The following is an 18,073-nucleotide window of genomic DNA, read 5'->3' as shown; positions in this document are numbered from 1 at the left end:
ATATGAATCAATTACTTTGGAGGTCAGTAATTAATTTTTCGTAAAACCGCTACACAAAAAGAGAGTATTTTTCTCTAGTTCAGGCTCCAAGATTCACTGCTGGATTTAACATACGGAAGCTGATTTTTCTTACCCTCTGTTTTAACCAGAAAAAAGAACACAAGTCCATGTCACTTAATGCACTGAATATTGGCATAATCAAACAGAATTTAGCAAGAGCAAAAATGTGTGTAATACCAATGGTCATTTTAACAGTTTTCTAACAGATGTTTGTTCAATATATGAAGTGGTAGAAATCAACATAAGCCAAATTTTAAAATTATGTTTGATAAATATCTAATAATCAACAAATCTTAAATTTTAGTAACATATTTGACCATATCTTCAATCTGTTTCCTTTTATGACAAATCTTTTTCTATCATTATGCTAGTATGTCTCATATAAGCCATCATTTAAAAAATACATTGACTTGCTTTTTACCTCTTCTCAGTAGAAAATGTATTTCACTTACCAGTTTTCTCTGCTTTATATTCTTTGAAGTGTTGAAAATATCATATTAGTCATAAACTTTTTTCAAACTATACTAACTTGTGAAAAGAGCAATTTTATAAGGACACAGGTGGGTATATTTTTGAAAGTACTGCATGTTTATATATTCTAAATGAACAGATTACGGTGCATAGAAAACACTATATCCAATTTTCAAATCCCATTAATATGTGCTATTTTCATCATTTGCAGCATAATTTTATAACACCTACATGACTCCGTCTTTATATCTGCAAAAGATAAGTTGAGTAAACTCTCTTGATACATAAAGCAAAACAACAGTGCATATCACCGTATAAATTATTTGACATGAAAAATAATAATACAGCTTTTTGAACTGTTTAAAATTAAACATGATTAACTGGGTGTGGTGGTGTGCACCTGTAGTTCCAGATGCTGCTCTGGAGGCTGACAAGGGGCGGTCACTTGAGCTCTAGTAATTGAGGCTGCAGTGAGCTATGATTGCACAACGGTGCTCCAGCCTGTGTGACAGAGCGAGATCCTATCTCCAAATTAATTAATTCATTAAATAAAATTAGGCATGGGATTGGAGGAAAATTTAAAGTCCTCCAAGTTTTTGAAGACAATACATCAATTTTATTTTTTAATTTACAGGTAGCTGCTTCCACTGTGATCTTCCTCCACTATAAAGTCACAGAATACACAACTGTCCTCCATTTCTATATCCTATTTCTGAATCCAGCTTTAAAAATGTGTAAAATGCTTGGCATTTTAAAGTAATTCCAAACATCTTCCTAAATATTTAATATTTGTGGTTAGTAACTATTGCTCTTAGTATTACGTCCTGCTTCCTGCTTTAGCTATGTTAATTCTGTCAGATCCCATAAGGAAACAGAGATTGTTTTCTGTGATTGAAACACTTCTCTGCTCCTCCCCAGCATGGGTGTGGCATGCAAAATAATGCCAACCCCACGTCAAGGGTGTCAGCAACCTCATCTCTCAAACCTGTGGATGTTATCTTAAGTAGCAAAAGAGACTGTGCAAGTGAATTAAATTAAGAACCCTAGCTTTGCCCAGTGGCAGTATCGTAGCCAATGAAGTTTATCCCAGGTGCAATTATTGCTAATTGAAAACTTTTCCCAATACCCCGCCATGACAACTTGAAATACAGTCAGTGTTGGCAACTTTGAGCAGACTCTAAGGGGACTGAATCGAGAAAAAAAAAAGAAGATATGGGCAGAGTATCCTGTTAACCTGGTGGGCCCAGTGTAATCATTAGTATACTGTACTTAAAAGATGAAAGAGTGAGACAAAAGAGTCAAAGGCAATGCTACAGTGAAAGAAAAGTTTAAAGTGATGATTGCTGGCATGGCAGATGAAGGAAAAGGCTACAAACCAAGAAATTCAGGTGAACTCATCTATAAATTGGAAAAGAAAAAGGGATGGATTTTCTCTTAGAGCCTCCAGAAGGAACACAATCTTGCCACCACCTTGATTTTAGCTCAGTGAAACCCATTTTAGTTTTATGACCTCGAAAATTGTGAGATAATACACTTTCTGTTGCTGTAAGCCACCAAGCATGTGGTAACTTTTACAGCAGCAATAGGAAAAATGCAATGGGTAACATCAATCCTTCAGTTAGCTCCCAAGTGAAACAGCACTTCTATCAGTAATTCTCTTTTCCAAACCAGCTACTAAATAATCCTTTATCATACTCTCATTCCTTATACTATTTTCCTCACTACATAGTGACAGTGTTTGATATTCTATGACACTTACCAGAATGTAATCTCAGTAGAAGAAAAATTTATGTCAGGGTATATAGAATATTTGACAGAAAAAATATTCAATAAATATATTTGCATAGACAAAGGAATAAATAAAATAAAGCTAACTACTCATGCTACGTATTTATGAGTGTATACTGTGTATGTATACACTCATTAATATGTAGTGCAGCATATACAGTATACACTCATAAATAAGTAGTATGAATGAATGCACCCGTGTACCTCTGCATGTGCGTGTATATGCAGCTTTTTAACTCTAGCTTTACTCATCACGTAAGTCTGCCAGCAGAAATAAACTATTAAACCCTCTCAAATACAAAAAGGAAGAATATGGAAAGGGCATTTAAAGTTATAGGATGCAATAACGGAATTTTTTTTTTATTTCTAAGTTTTTCCAAGTATATTGCAATCTAATTGGTAAAACTTATTCTGATGTGAAATAACACAGTAAAAATGACAATGAGATATCACTAAATACTAAAGAATGGCTAAATTTTAAAATGTTACATTCAGCTACCTATTGGTGAGAATGTGGACAAGGTAGCCATTCTTTATTGTAACCACTTTGGAAAATAAGTTGTGTTTGTTTGAGACAGAGTTTTGCTTTCTGCAGGCTGGACTGCAATGGTGCGATCTCGGCTCACTGCAAACTCTGCCTCCCAGGTTCAAATGATTCTCCTGCCTTAGCCTCCCAAATAGCTGGGATTTCAGGGGAATGCCACCATCCTGGGTTAATTTTGTATTTTTAGTAGAGAAGGGGTTTCAACAAATTGGTCAGGCTGGTCTCAAACTCCTAACCTCAGATCGTCCGCCTGCCTCAGCTTCCCAAAGGATTACAGGTGTGATTACAGGTGTGAGCCACCATGCCTAGCCAGAAAATAGTTTGACATTATATACGAAAGCTAAACAAATATATTATCTCAGACCTTACATTTTCACTCCTAGATATGCTCTTTAGAAAACTACAAGTTTATGTTTACCAAGATATGTATTAAACGATGGTTATAACATCTTTTTTTTTTTTTTTTTTTTTAATAGCTAAATAATGACCACTCTCCCTTAGGGCTCACTCGTGCATCTGCACTCAATTGTCATGTCAGCTGGAGACTGTCTGGGGTGCTTCAGTTCTTCTCTACATGAACTCTCTCCCTCTAGTAGGCTAGATCAGGCTTGTTCACCTGGAGCCACAAAATTCCAGAGGAAGAAGAGGAGGCACAAAAATCTTCTTGTGGTCCAGTATTAGAACTTGCATGGCATCTTGTTATTGAATTTTAGTCACCAAAGCAAGACCTCCCAGCATTAAATGTTGTGAGAATTTAACTATGCTTCTTGTTGGAAGGACATGATGACATTTGTGGCCAATTTTACAACCAATCACATCCAGTAATCATGGCATATAGATGTTAGCATTCAGATTTTTATTTCAGAGCCAATGCTGCTAAATCGCTACTATCCTACTACTTTTTATGTGTTTTTACCTATTGTCTGATCTGTATTGTATGATTCTATAAAGTGTCCAAAGTCTGTATATACATAAATTTTTGAATTATTTTCTTTTTTTTTGCTAGTAAAATGACCAAATACCAAATGCAGCCTCTCAGGATATAAATTATATGATTATTGATTATGACTACGTGGGGATGATGGGGGTGCCATTGTGTATGGAGTTTTGCAGGGGGTGATGATGAATATTTCTAAAATTAGGTAATGATGATGGTTACGAATCTCTGTAATCATACTAAAATCCGCTGAATTAAATACTTTAAAAGATAATTTTATGGCATTTGAATTGCATCTCGATTCAATAATATATATTGAATTTTTAAAAACTTTATTTTTGGACCTTTAAAAGACCATTATTGCACTTTCTAATTTAAAAAATATAATTTTTTTCTTGGTGATTAAGCATTGTTTAATGATTAATTTAATTAAGCATCATTTCAGTAGTTTGGCCAGTATCTGCATGATGTGTTTGTATAATAGACATATACTCTGCTAGTCAATAACGTGAATTAGAATTAAGAAATTACTGCATAAGATACTTGTAATAATGGGAATAATGGCAAGGAGGTTTCATTATATTTGTTGCTTTTTAATTTGGACTCACTAAAAATAAAAAATTGTGTTAATGAATTTATCCACATTATAATTTCAAAAAAATGTTATTTTTATGGTTTATTACAAAAAAGAACTATTTTAATAAGACTATGCCTATGTATAGCAACCAGGATGGGACAATATAGAAAGGACATCCATAAATGGTATATACTCAGCTATAAATGGTATATCAGTCACTATTTAAGAAAATAGAAAAAATGGAATGTTTGCTTTGAACAGATTATTTGCAACAGAAATTAGAGCTTACATCTATAGAGATATCAGGAGAACTTAAGTTATAGAGTTTATAAGGGATTTGGAGGATCAGAGAAGGTAATCAACAAAAATATTTTTTTAAGATGGTTGTTTGGGGCTGGGCACAGTGGCTCACACGTGTAATCCCAGCACTTTGGGAGGCTGAGGGGGGCAGATCACGAGGTCAGGAGATTGAGACCATCCTGGCTAACAAGGTGAAGCCTGGTCTCTATTAAAAGTACAAAAAATTAGTCAGGCATGGTGTCATGTGCCTTTAACCCTAGCTACTTAGGAGGCTGAGGCAGGAGAATCGCTTGAATCCTGGAGGTGGAGGTTGTAGTGAGCCAAGATCGTGCCATTGCACTCCAGCCTGGGCAACAGACTGAAACTCTGTCTTAAAAAATAAATAAAATAAAATAATATAATATAAAATAAAATAAATGATGGTTGATTGAAACTATTTATAGGAAAACTCCAGACTTTTGTTCGTTTTTATGTCTTCATGTCTGACTACCAAAAAGCAACAAAGAGAGAGCTCATTGGGAGGTATGTGGGTGCTGTCATTAATAAGAAAATTGCAGTGAAATGCTTTAGAGTTGGCTCAAAAATGCTATTGGCTGGTTGTAACAGTAATGAGAAAGAAAAGCTGGATGTTGGATACTTCTGGGCACTTCTATATTTGTCTGTCACCATGTCTGACTACTACAATATGCTGAGAGGAGTGATTCCTTCTCACCCACATACATCTGTTGGCTGACTGTACCCAAACGATACAGTAAAGTGATTTTTTGAAAACTGCTGTCAATTCTTGGACTTGAAGTAATTATATACACCATATATTTCAGTTAGTAGTTTAAAATGAGAATGAACTGACGTATTTTTATTTCTATAAATAAATGTTGAGAAAAAATAAATCATAAAATAACGTATAGTATATTATATATGTGACACTTAAAAATATCAAAAACACTATTTAATGATTATGTCAGGAATGATTTAAACTCCTCAAACAAATGATCACAAATACATATCAGAATGTTAAAAAAATTAATCTGTGAGTTGGGAACATAAGTGTTTATTATATATTGCCTTAGTCCATTCCTGTTATTAAAACAAAATACCTTAAACTGGATAATTAATAAATAATGAACACTTATTTATCATAGTTCTGGAGGCTGGGAAGTCCAAGGTCAAGGTGCCAGCAAATGTAGTGTCTGGTAAAGGCTTGTTCTTTTCTTTCAAGATAGAGCCTTGTCACTGTGTCTCTTGGTGGGCAAAAGCATATAGCCTCTCATAGTTGAAGGGACAGAAGGATCAGACAGCTCCCAATCCCACTCACAAGAGCAAAGCCCTCAGACAATTATTATCCAAAAGACCTCACTTCTTAATACCATCCCACAATGGAAATGACATTTCTGCATAAATTTCAGAGGAACACGAACATTTAAACCTTAGCAAGTTATTCTCTCTAATTTTTTGCAGGATAGAAATATTTTATAAACATTTAAAAGAAAAGCAATCATTAATGTAGGAAATTTTTATACAGAGTTTTGCATTATAGCTCATTATAATAGAAAACAAGGAAACAAATGTTAGATATTATAAAAATTGTACATTCATATTATAGGTATTTTCCATTATTAAAAGTGTGTATGTTAAAACATAACATGGAAAAATGTTTATTTTACAATATTAATGTTAAGAAGCAGATTTTAAAAGATTCAAATTTCATCTTTAATTATGCCTATTAATATATTATGTATATAATATGTGTGAATTTTATTAGTGTTTATCTCTGTAGGGTACTTGACAACTTTTAAGATATTTTCTAGTTTATGACTATAACTTTCTACAGTGAACATAAAAATACATGGCAGTTGTGAGCAAAAGATGAACTAAGAACAAGATACAAATGTTTTAGGGAAATATTTATTTATAATAACAAAGAAGTATTCAAATGATTCAAATGTAATTATTAATGTTATTAATTTTTTACTAAAATACATATTAATATGGGCTAAAATACATTTAAAATATGTATTTTCAGAGGATAATTTTGACACTGTGAGAAAGCTTCAAAATCACTAGATGTAAAAGGTAATGACCTAGTTCAGTAATTATTTCCCCCAATGAGAGGTAACTCAAAGCTTCACTGCCTATATAGCAGGGGCTATGGAGAAGATTTGCATACTAAGCAAAAGTTTTACTCATAAGTTCCTCTATCTAATATTCCACCCAATTTATAACAGTACTACTAAAATTGTACTGACTAGCATATTCTGTTGTCCTTGTTTTGGTAATGAATGTGATGCCAATTAATTATGTTTATTTATTCAGAGATTTTATTATAAAGGCAGGTATATCATTCTTAGACACATCTATCATATATCATTTACTCAACAACATGCACTAAGGAACTTGTGCCAGGCACTATTCTATGCAATAGGGATGCTAACATGAATAAAACTGAGATTCATTTCAGTTGTTAATTTTGAGGAAATACAACTATAACCAGAGTTATAGTTGTCAACAATCTATTCTAAAAATTATTAATTGCTGAAAAGCTTAAACTTATAGAAAATATCATTTTTTTGATATGAAAAGCATCTTACCATCATACAGATAATTATCCAAGAGATAAACTTATTCAGGATTATTTTAATAAGTTGGTTGGTACTATGGTAAAATGCAGCTTTCATTTCCAATCAAGATGCATAAGTTCTCCCTGCTGTGTTCAGAGTCATGGCTCCATCTCAGCCATTTGGTACCAGAGCTCAAAGGAAATCAGCCTTCTCTGCACTCTCCTCTCTCTCTGTCTTTGCCTTCAGGTTCATATTACACAGAGAAGGTGTCAAGGAGAAGATCCCTCTCTGCCCACAGTCTTGTTTTGGCTCCAAGTGATCTAGGAGATGAGTGCCTCTACCATCTCCCCAGAAACTCTGAAGCCTCTTATTTCTAAGCAGCCTTAACCAATGACATCCTATTACCTGCCCTTTCCCACGTGATACCCTTTTCAAAGTCACATTTGGCTGACTGATTTGTAGCAACAATATGCTCCATCCTCATTTGAGCAGATCAAGTGGGGCTCCTGCTTTGCTATCTACTTTTTTACCCTGGCTGTTTGCTATCCTCAATGGGCCACGTTTCATCATTTTTTAAAAAGTGGAGGAAATAATTGCGACCTCAAAAATTGTCATGGGAATTAAATAGCTTCATATATATATATATATATATACACACACACATATATATATAAACATATATATATATACACATATACACACACACACACACACACACACACACACACACGCACACACACACATATGTATATATATAAACACCAGAACAGAGTAGCAGGCCAGAGTAAGCTCTTAATTATTGCTAACTCCCATTCCCTTCTGTTTATAGCAAATGTATAGATAATTCCCTAAGGCTTGGTGGAGAATGGTTTAACTTGAAAATTTCCTGCTTGCCTGTTAAAAGACAGAACTAGCACATAAAACTATGTCATCTAAATCTTGAAAAAATACAATCGAGAATTTTGTGTAAAGAGATTACATGTAGTCAATTCTGCTATGTGTTTTTAGACAGGATTCAATTTTATTTCATAGCTTAATACATTTTCAAAATCCAAGAATATATCAGGTTTAACATTTATTTCCACTGAAGTTCATTGATAATCCATTTGGTAATCTTCCTTGCCTTGGGAAATTTGCATGAGAAGACTTTTCCTAAATGAGTTTTTATTGCATCATACAGAAGAGTTTGTAGATGAGGAAATTCAGTAATAGTCCAGAAGTGTTAAACAAAAGAATTGAAAAGCTGAAAATAATAAGCTTCCCACTGAAAAATAAAGGTTTTGTTAAAAGTTTATTTTTTATAGTGAGGCGGGCTTGCTTTCTTGCCTTGCTAGTGTCGAACTCCTGGCCTCACGTCTTAATCTCCTAAAACGCTGGTATTACACATGTGAGCTACTGCATCCAGCCAGTGATAAAGGTCTTTAACATTAAGATAAAGGACAGTATCAGTATAAAATGCTCATCTGTTTAAAGCGTGCCAAAAATATTTGGGAGGTTATAATTTAAATTTTGATATTTCTAATACTTATTATTCATTTTCAAGCAATTAAATAAAGGTAATTACATGCTTTATTTCCAGACTATCTAAATGAATCATATAAACTAGCTATGTATACGGATTGTTAGTCTCTCAGTATATGTTTTGGAGCACGGTTTCAAAGATTAAAACGCAAGCATATTAAAAGAAAAAATTTCAGTGTAAGTTCACCTTTAGAAAAACACTAAAATAGCTGTAGTGTTGAATGACTTTTAGGTAGGTCTGCATCATCACACCTGAGGGAAAATCTGTCAAGGATTCAAATAACAAGAAGAATCTTTATTGCTTTGCAAAACTAGGGAATTCCAGCATATCCAATGAGAATTAAGATAATTTTTATGTATGTGTAGTTTATTAAAGTTAAATTGCTTTGGTCAGTAAGTTGATAAAAGAGGTAAGATACTATTGATGTTTACACCTATATTAGCATTGATATATAATGACATTAACAAAAATGCTAAAATGATATTTATTTTTCATATGACTTTCTTTTTTATTGCATTTTAGGTTTTGGGGTACATATGAAGAACATGCAAGATTGTTGCATAGGTACACACATAGCAGTGTGATTTGCTGCCTTCCTCTCCATCACCTATATCTGGCATTTCTCCCCATGCCATCTCTCATTTTTCAGTATAAGTGTATATATACACCCTTAGAGAGTTAAGAAAAATTTGAAATTCCATAGAACTCACTGAGGAGTCAGTGATTCCAGCAAGGAGGAAGTAGATGTTTTGAAGGCATCATCAAGCCTACAAGTCAATTTAATATTCCTACCAGACACCAAATAGAAACACATAATATAGCAGCAGCATTGTTTTTCACATGTACAAAAATTGTATAAGGTGGTTTTTCTGTCATATGTTATGCCATATGTATTATACAACTGAAATGGGTAAAGACATTTTTGGAAGAGCAGTAAAATCATTGGAATATTCCTCATCGGTTACTTCGCAGGCAGCAACCAAAGCAACATTATAGATAAAGAGAGAGAGGGATTGTTTTAAAAAATTAGAACAAAAAATGCAACAGTTCAATGTAATATTTTAAATTACAATATATTCAATGGCCTTTTAGTACTTTTGCACCTTCCACAAATAGTATATCTTGCAAAAGCTGAAGTAATCCATTAAAGCAATGCTTAAAATGTTCAGACCTTAGATCAAACTTAAAATGCCTTAACCATCTCCTACAGGCATTATAAGAATTGCCCCCTAATGATCTTTGTTCCTTTATCAAACATCTCACTCCCTTACTACGCTCTTGTCATCCTGGACCCTTTGCTGTTCTTGGAACAATCATTCTTGCTCTTGCCTTCTAACATTTGAACTAATTACTTCCTAGGATGTTTTCCTCCCGACATTTATAGTTTCTCTAAATTCATGTGCATCTCTATTAAAACATCACCTATTTAGAGCGGCTCTCCCTGCCCACTCTACCTAAAATACTTATTATCATTCATGCTTCATCTTCTTATCCACCTTTTCTTCACAGCAATTTTCCATGGCTATTTGCAAACACATTTATTCGTACTGTTTGTGTCCTCTAATTCTTTCTGATTGTTATGTAAGCTCCATGAGGATGGGTATAAGGTTTATTTTTACACATAAAAGGAGCAATTGAAAAAATAAATTACTAAATATTGATTTTAATTTTTATCAATTCTTACAGTTTAGTGGTCGACAGACACTATTAACCTGTTCCAAGAGTTTATCCGTTTATTCATATTATTTTTTCTTGGTAGATTACTAATAAATCCATGGGCAAATAAACATTCTAAAAGCTGTAAATATTATGTTGAATTTTCCTTATTACATTAAATATTTAGCCATATTGCATAGTGTGTGTTTTTCTGAAAGCTCATGTTTTAACATGTCTTATCAATTATAAAAATGACTTTAAAATAATACATATATTTGTAATTAAATTATTTAAAACTTTAAGTTGATCAAATCCCCCCAAAATTTGTAATTTAATGCACAAGATAAACTGTACTTTTTTGCTCAATGGAGCTAAGCATTTGGTGACCTCATTCAATTATAAGTGCTAATCATAAACATTGATTTAAAAATCAGACTTGGTTCTGATATTTTGAAGTAGTTCTGTTTCAACATTTTTTGCTTCTTCAAATGCAATTGAATTCTGGAATATTAATGTCCAATTCGATTGTTTGAATAATCCAAATTAAAGTTATTAAAAAGTTGGTATTATAGAGGTATATATATATATATCATTCTTAGATATAAAAATATTGAAAAGTGGGGCTACATCTATATGTTAAAATTTCTAATGTACTTCACTATTTTAGCGAAGTCAGAATCAATGTCAGTTTATATCTTTAAGGTAATTATTTAAAAAGACACATAAGTAATTAAAATAGCTTTTTATAGCTAAGCTAATCATATAAATAATAATGTTGAGTTACAAAATGCAGTCATCAAAAGGTTGTATTCCATAGCTAACAGCAAAAACTCATTAACACCTATATGAAATACAGTACCAAAATACAATAAGACATTTTATTGATATTTTTAAATCAAATGTTTCTTATAACAAAATCAATGTAGCATTTTAAATAGGAAATTTGACCAATGCCTGGCAATTGTCTGAATACATGAGACCAAGTAAAGATTGAAGATAATCAGAAACTGATTCATATGTTCTTCTGTTGATTCCACCTGTAAACTTGTTTATGCAATGCTAATTCCTTGAAGTATTATTGTGTAATTAATATTCCATAATTAATTATATAATCAATGACTATTATATGACAAGGACAAAGATTAACAGTATTAACACTATTTGGCTTCTAGTGTCTTTTATCTTTTAAAACATACAAACCAAACAGAAACAAATCAACATAATATTTAATCCATGTTTTAGGGAAAAAATATTCCACCATTTCCTAGAAAGGAATACTCAAACCAAAATCTAGGGACTTTATCTGGATGTACCCTATAGTTATTACGGATTATTGATTACTGTGTGCATACCATTTTCTCACTCCTAGATGAATGTGTCTGTTGCATGTTTTCTATGATTTGGGTATGTGGGAGCCAGGAACCTTGTATTTTTAGTTCGTAATTCTTCAGACCACAAGTAACTGCAACAAAGTATAGCACTTTCCTTTTTCAGCTCCTGGATCTAATTTAGCTTACAAAAATATCCTATGTAACAATCCTGAACCTGATGCTAGACTGCCATGAGAATCTTGTTTGCATTGGGAAGATATAGTGTGTATTTCATGTCAGAGCAAACAAAATTTATTGCCAGTGGAAAGGATGTAGCTATTTAAAAATTTAGCAAATACCAGGTACATTTCTCATTAAGAAGTGTTGTGTATGGTCCACACCCTCCCCTCCATCCTCACCCCACCTTGAGGTTAAACAGGCTGTGCATACCTTGATAATGGAAATTATAAAATATGACTTCTAATACTAGGTCATAAAAGGCCGTGAAGTTTCTGTCTTGTTTGCTAGAAATCTCACTTTGGAAGCATTAAGCCACTCTTTCATGATAATGCCAATCTAACCAGTGGCCACAAGTAGGCATTCTGTTAGACAGTCCTAGAGTACCTTATTCATTTCCAGGCTTCTTATAAACTTTGCGTGGAAGCATGAATTAGCTTTTTCCTTAGGGCAAGTTTAGCCTTACTTAAAACAGTGTAGCTTTTTTTGGATCTTGTCTGAATGTAACAAGTGTTCAATGAGGATTTTACTTTCTGGCTGTTCCAATCTTGAAAGTCTCCTAGTCCTATGTGAAGTCTTGGGAAATTTCAATTCACATTTCCTCCATTATTTTTCACTTGGCATTATGCATTTTAACCCTGTACATGCAGGACTTAATATTAGTAGCAGAATCTTGGGAACATTTATGTAAATTTCTGGAGCTCTTTTCCTCCTTTCTCTGCACCAGTACTCTGTCCAGCAAATTTCAGGGACCTCAGATTTTCCTAATTTCCTTCCTCAATTCAGCAAAAACATGGAGCTCTGGTTTTCCCTTCCTGCAGACTGGTTTGGAAAATGCTTCTAGGAGAATATCAGGATAGTTATGGGACTCACCCCTTTTTTCTCTCTTCTCTCGCAGATCATAGTCCTATGCTGTGTGTTTTGCAATATTTGAAAAAGTTATTTCATATATTTTATACAGCATTGAAGTTATTTACAACAGGAGTGAAAGTTCAAACACAGTTACCTCATAGATGGAAGTAGAAGTCTCCAATTGAAATTTAATAATTGTCTGTACCATAGACATAGGGCTGTGCATAAAGGAAAATCCTTACAAAATACATGATATGATTTAATTATCATAGTGGTGTTATAATTTTTGAAAATGTTCCTATATATAATTTATTCTTTGTTAAATAAAAATTTCACTAAAACCAAGGGAATCAAATATCATATAACATTACTGAAATACCATTATATATTCCATTAATTTGACATTTTATGTTTTATGAAATCTAAACATTTGGTGAAATCTAAATATTTGGGTGAAATCTAAATATGAAATTCAAACACTAGAGCGCATTAAATGTAAATTAAAATTAAAATTTTACAATACAGGGTGTCATTTGGTGTTACAAGCTCAACAAAAGGAGAGAGGATATGCTGAAGAAAGTACCGCTACATGAAAAGCAAGTAGAAAGTGCAAAAAAAGCTTAATTGTTCTTTTTTAGAGTCAAGAGATAATTTTAAAGTAGCCCAGAATGTCTTTTTTCCCTTAATAGTAAAATATTATTTAACACGTATACACAAATATGTGCATTGTCCACTTTGATGTGTAATTTTTTCTTAGGTCAAAATCTGCCTATTTGTACAAGCAATGTTGGGAGGCCCGTATGCCAAATACAAAATCTAAATTTAGAATTTACACAAGTAATTTTTATATTTAATTAGTGTGCCACAAAATGAAAATGATCATAGTCATACTGTATATGCCTATAATGAATTCTATATTTAAAATTACAATTGGTCTCATAAAGATAAATATTTACTTTATTGAATAAAGTATTGACAGTCCCCTCAAGGCACTGTTCTTGTGTTTGACTGGTTTCTAAGGACAGCTATCAACAAGTTTGATTTTTTTTTTTTAAACTTCTTGGTGCCCTAATTTTTGGATCTCTACTCTTCCATGATTTAGTTCAGAGCCAAGAACTGAGAAACAACTAGGAAAACAAACAAAGGCTACAGAGAACCCTCAAAAATGTACTTCAATGAGGAATCCTTCAAGATATACTGAATTCTTGCAGTGGAAAAACATGTGGGTACTTTCGTTAGCTCAGGAACACTTTCCACAACAAATGTTATATGCAATATTCTGGCTGTTATAGGAAATGCAGGAGCACTGTCCATCAATCAGATAACTTTCTCAACATCATAAAAGTAATGACACAACTTGGTTTGCATCTATTATCAGTGCATGGGATGCAGAGAAACAATTATAAAAGGCAGTTGAGCAGCCAAAATATATACTCCATGCTTTATTCTTTAAATCCTGTGGCAATTTTTCATCTAAAATGTGTATTATAAACTTCAAATCTTAAGTCTATCAGAAATGGCTGTAATCTCTGGAGACACTGAAGAAACAAGAAAACTGCTCTGCATTGAAGGACAAATTTGAAGACTGACATGAAATTTGTATTGAGAAAGATATTAGCGCTAGGAAGAAGCTGTTTTTGAAACGTAAATTTTATCAAAATTATATATGCAAAACCTACACAAATGACATGAGATTCTTATCTGTTATAATGAAGCAATTCGGTTTTGAGATTTGTAGCCAGAAGACCTTTCTATGAACTAATACTTCTCTCCTTCTAACTGCCAGTCTTTTAAAATACTGGCTAGAAGATGTCTTTACAACCATTATTATTATTATTATTATTATTATCGCCAATAGAGGAACTATTTTTAATATGCTATATTGCTGACCTAGTAAATATTTCCAGGTATAATTGATTTACAATAAGAGGCAATACAGCCCAATAGCGAAAAGCACGCGCTCTGGAGCCAGACTAGATTTAAATCTTTGCTCTAACATTTACTAGGGATGTGATCTTGGCCATATTATTCAAACTCTCTGTGCCTCAGTGTTTTGTCTCTTGAAAAGGGATGGAGGAGGGGAGATCATTACAGTATCTACCTCACTGGATGTTTCCGGAAAGTTAAATTCATAAATATAAATAAAATGCTTGGCACAACAACTGACAAGTAGCACTGAGAGTTTGCTGTTATTATTATGCTTTTGTTGTTATAATTAATGATCTGAAGAATAACCAGAGCTCTATAGGTGTATATCATGATTACTAATGAAGATGCTACTGAGAAAAGAATTCAGGAGCATCTTGGCGGTGGCAGCGAGTTTGAAGAAGCGATGATCTACGTTGAAGATCAACGCTCGCAACCCCCGGCCTGGCGCCGGGTAGGGGCGCGGCGCTCGATTTCCTTCCCTGCCTCCGCGGTCCCCCTGGTGCGCATGCTCAGCTGCGCTCGTCCCTCGCCTTTGATTTATTATTTTCTGGGCGGCCGCAGCGACCCCGGACTGACTTCGGAATGGGAAGTGGAGTCCCCGGAGCTGCTACCGTGGCGGCGCCGCTGTAAGGAGCAGCCAGGGGGAGGCGGCTGCGGCTCGCCGGTGAGTATCCGGGAAGCGCCACCATGGGGCTCCGTAAGAAGGGAACCAGGAACCCCCCCGTTCTGAGTCAGGAATTCATCCTGCAGAATCATGCGGACATCGTCTCCTGCGTGGGGATGTTCTTCCTGCTGGGGCTTGTGTTCGAGGGAACAGCAGAAGCATCCATCGTGTTTCTCACTCTTCAGCACAGTGTCGCGGTCCCTGCAGCAGAGGAACAAGCCACGGGGTCAAGGTCCCTTTATTATTATGGTGTCAAAGATTTGGCCACGGTTTTCTTCTACATGCTGGTGGCAATCATTATTCATGCCACAATTCAGGAGTATGTGTTGGATAAAATTAACAGGAGAATGCAGTTCACCAAAGCGAAACAAAACAAGTTTAACGAATCTGGTCAGTTTGGTGTGTTCTACTTTTTTTCTTGTATTTGGGGCACATTCATTTTAATCTCTGAAAACTGCCTGTCAGACCCAACTCTCATATGGAGGGCTCATCCCCATAGCATGATGACATTTCAAATGAAGTTTTTCTACATATCCCAGTTGGCTTACTGGTTTCATGCTTTTCCTGAACTCTACTTCCAGAAAACCAAAAAACAAGACATCCCTCGTCAAGTTGTCTACATTGGTCTTCATCTCTTTCACATTACTGGAGCTTATCTCTTGTACTTGAATCATTTGGGACTTCTTCTTTTGGTACTGCATTATTTTGTTGAATTACTTTCCCACATGTGCGGCCTGTTTTACTTTAGTGATGAAAAGTACCAGAAAGGCATATCTCTGTGGGCCATCGTGTTTATCTTGGGTAGACTTGTGACTTTAATTGTTTCTGTAGTCACTGTTGGGTTTCACCTAGTTGGATCGCAGAATCAGAATCCTGATGCCATTACTGGAAATGTAAATGTGTTGGCAGCTAAAATTGCTGTTCTGTCCTCCAGTTGCACTATCCAAGCCTACATAACGTGGAACTTAATTACTCTCTGGCTTCAGCGGTGGATAGAGGATTCTAATATTCAGGTCTCATATATGAAGAAGAAACGGTCAAGGTCTTCTAAAAAAAGAACAGAAAATGGAGTGGGAGTGGAAACTTCGAATAGAGTAGACTGTCCACCAAAGAGGAAAGAGAAATCTTCATAATATTTGCAAGCTCATTGATTAATGACTGCAAAGGAATCTGCTCTTTGAGATTTCTTTCTGCACTAGAGATTTTTCTGTTTTTGAGAATAGTTTGTGCTCTTTAATTTTTGCTGTCGAACTGTTTCATGTATTTTTAAAAAACATTTGAGGGGAGGGAGATTATTATGAATGGGAAAAAAAAGATTTTGGTTGAGACTAAAGTACACATCGTCAAAATAATGTTGAAATAGTTTTGGGGACCGCCACTATAATTTTTTTTTATTTTTAACCTTTCAACATTTTCCTAATGATTTGCAGAGATAATCACACAATTTTGCCTATCAGTGATACTATTTCTTACTCCCACCAATCTTTCATAATACCTGTCCTAGCAAGGTTATGGGTTTAATGTTTGCTTTGGGGTAAAATAAACGTACTAAAAAGGTGGAAATCAAATCAGTATTCTCTAATTTTAGAATTTATTTTTTAAGAATTTACAACTCAGTCAAGATAGGTAAAATCACCAAAATAATAATGTTCTTCATTTTACAAGTAGTGATTATTAGTGCTATATCTCCATTTTTGAAAAATACAGTACTAATGGGTAACACATATGGAGGTTTATTGCCATATATATTGCATCAAAATATAATTCATTAACATAAAAATATTGTGAAGAGTTAAACCTATTCCCGTCCATTCCACTTGTAAATGGGAATTAATGAAATTAAATATTACTTTAAAAAGGAAATTGGACTTAGTTTTTTTTCTATATTTCTTTATTAAAAATGATTCTTAGTGAGGCCTCCTAAGATCAGTAACCATAACATCTTAGAAAAATATTGTTTGTATACCATGTTGAAAGATAATACTTGGCATGCGTATAAAAAGAATGTCAGCTAATTACATTTGGAAAACATGAAAATTAGATAGTCACATGAAAGTGTTTTGAAAAATAAGTTATTTATTTTGTTTTCATCTTTAGTTGAGAAAAAATTTATTTAAGACATATTTTGAAGATTTTTACACACATACATATGTATAATCTGTATCTTTGCAGAAGCCAGTAGAAACAATGAGAATTAGTGGGTATTTATACTTATTGCCTCTCAATCCTTATTTCAGTTTTATTTCCATGATATGTCTCTATACTTTTTCAATAAGAAAAATTATACTTTACAGTATGCTAGGGGAAGGCCATACATTTCCTATTCCTTTTTCTTTTCCTTTATAATTTCCTATTCCTTTATAATTTCCCCTACTATATCTCTTATCTCTAAATACTTTATAGCCAGCCCTCTCTTTGGTTTGTTTTATGTAATTCAACTCTCTCAAACATGAAGGGCCCTCAAAATTAAGTTTAACATACTTTTATTACAGATCACAGAAGAGCCACTCTTGGCAAAACATTCTTTTCTGTCTGCTTTCAGAAGCAAATATCAAAGAAACATTTAATCATTTCTTAGTATAGAATCCATCATCTTACCTATTTTTTTTTCAATTACTGAACAATATTGGTAGCACATGTTGTGAGGTCCAAAGTAAAGCAACTGTTA

The 18,073-nt window shown here is 33.8% G+C and overlaps 1 protein-coding gene and 1 non-coding gene across 2 annotated transcripts; both read left to right on the top strand.

Moving 5' to 3' along the window:
- The first annotated feature begins 1,576 nt into the window (after positions 1-1,576).
- On the top strand, positions 1,577-1,717 carry LOC119468555. Its single transcript, XR_005197247.1, has one exon. It is a non-coding gene; the product is annotated as a U4 spliceosomal RNA (small nuclear RNA).
- Positions 1,718-15,241: 13,524 nt separating this feature from the next.
- Positions 15,242-17,268, top strand: TRAM1L1 (translocation associated membrane protein 1 like 1). Its single transcript, XM_037732251.1, has 2 exons — positions 15,242-15,405; positions 15,492-17,268. Exons 1-2 carry the CDS (start codon positions 15,247-15,249, stop codon positions 16,536-16,538), a joined length of 1,206 nt encoding a protein of 401 aa, XP_037588179.1. The 5' UTR covers positions 15,242-15,246; the 3' UTR covers positions 16,539-17,268.
- The last annotated feature ends 805 nt before the right edge of the window (positions 17,269-18,073 follow it).

The sequence above is a fragment of the Cebus imitator genome, unplaced genomic scaffold, assembly GCF_001604975.1.
Source record: "Cebus imitator isolate Cc_AM_T3 unplaced genomic scaffold, Cebus_imitator-1.0 Scaffold17, whole genome shotgun sequence".
Lineage (NCBI taxonomy): Eukaryota > Metazoa > Chordata > Mammalia > Primates > Cebidae > Cebus > Cebus imitator.
Note: the sequence above shows the minus strand (reverse complement) of the source record. Positions and strands in the feature narration are given on the sequence as shown.

What these genes read in the sequence shown, in the direction of transcription:
- TRAM1L1 (XM_037732251.1), top strand. Translation starts at nt 15,247, where the DNA reads ATGCTCAGCTGCGCTCGTCCCTCGCCTTTGATTTATTATTTTCTGGGC. An exon ending in GAGGCGGCTGCGGCTCGCCG is followed by an intron (nt 15,406 to 15,491) that starts GTGAGTATCCGG and finishes TTCATCCTGCAG; the next exon opens with AATCATGCGGACATCGTCTC.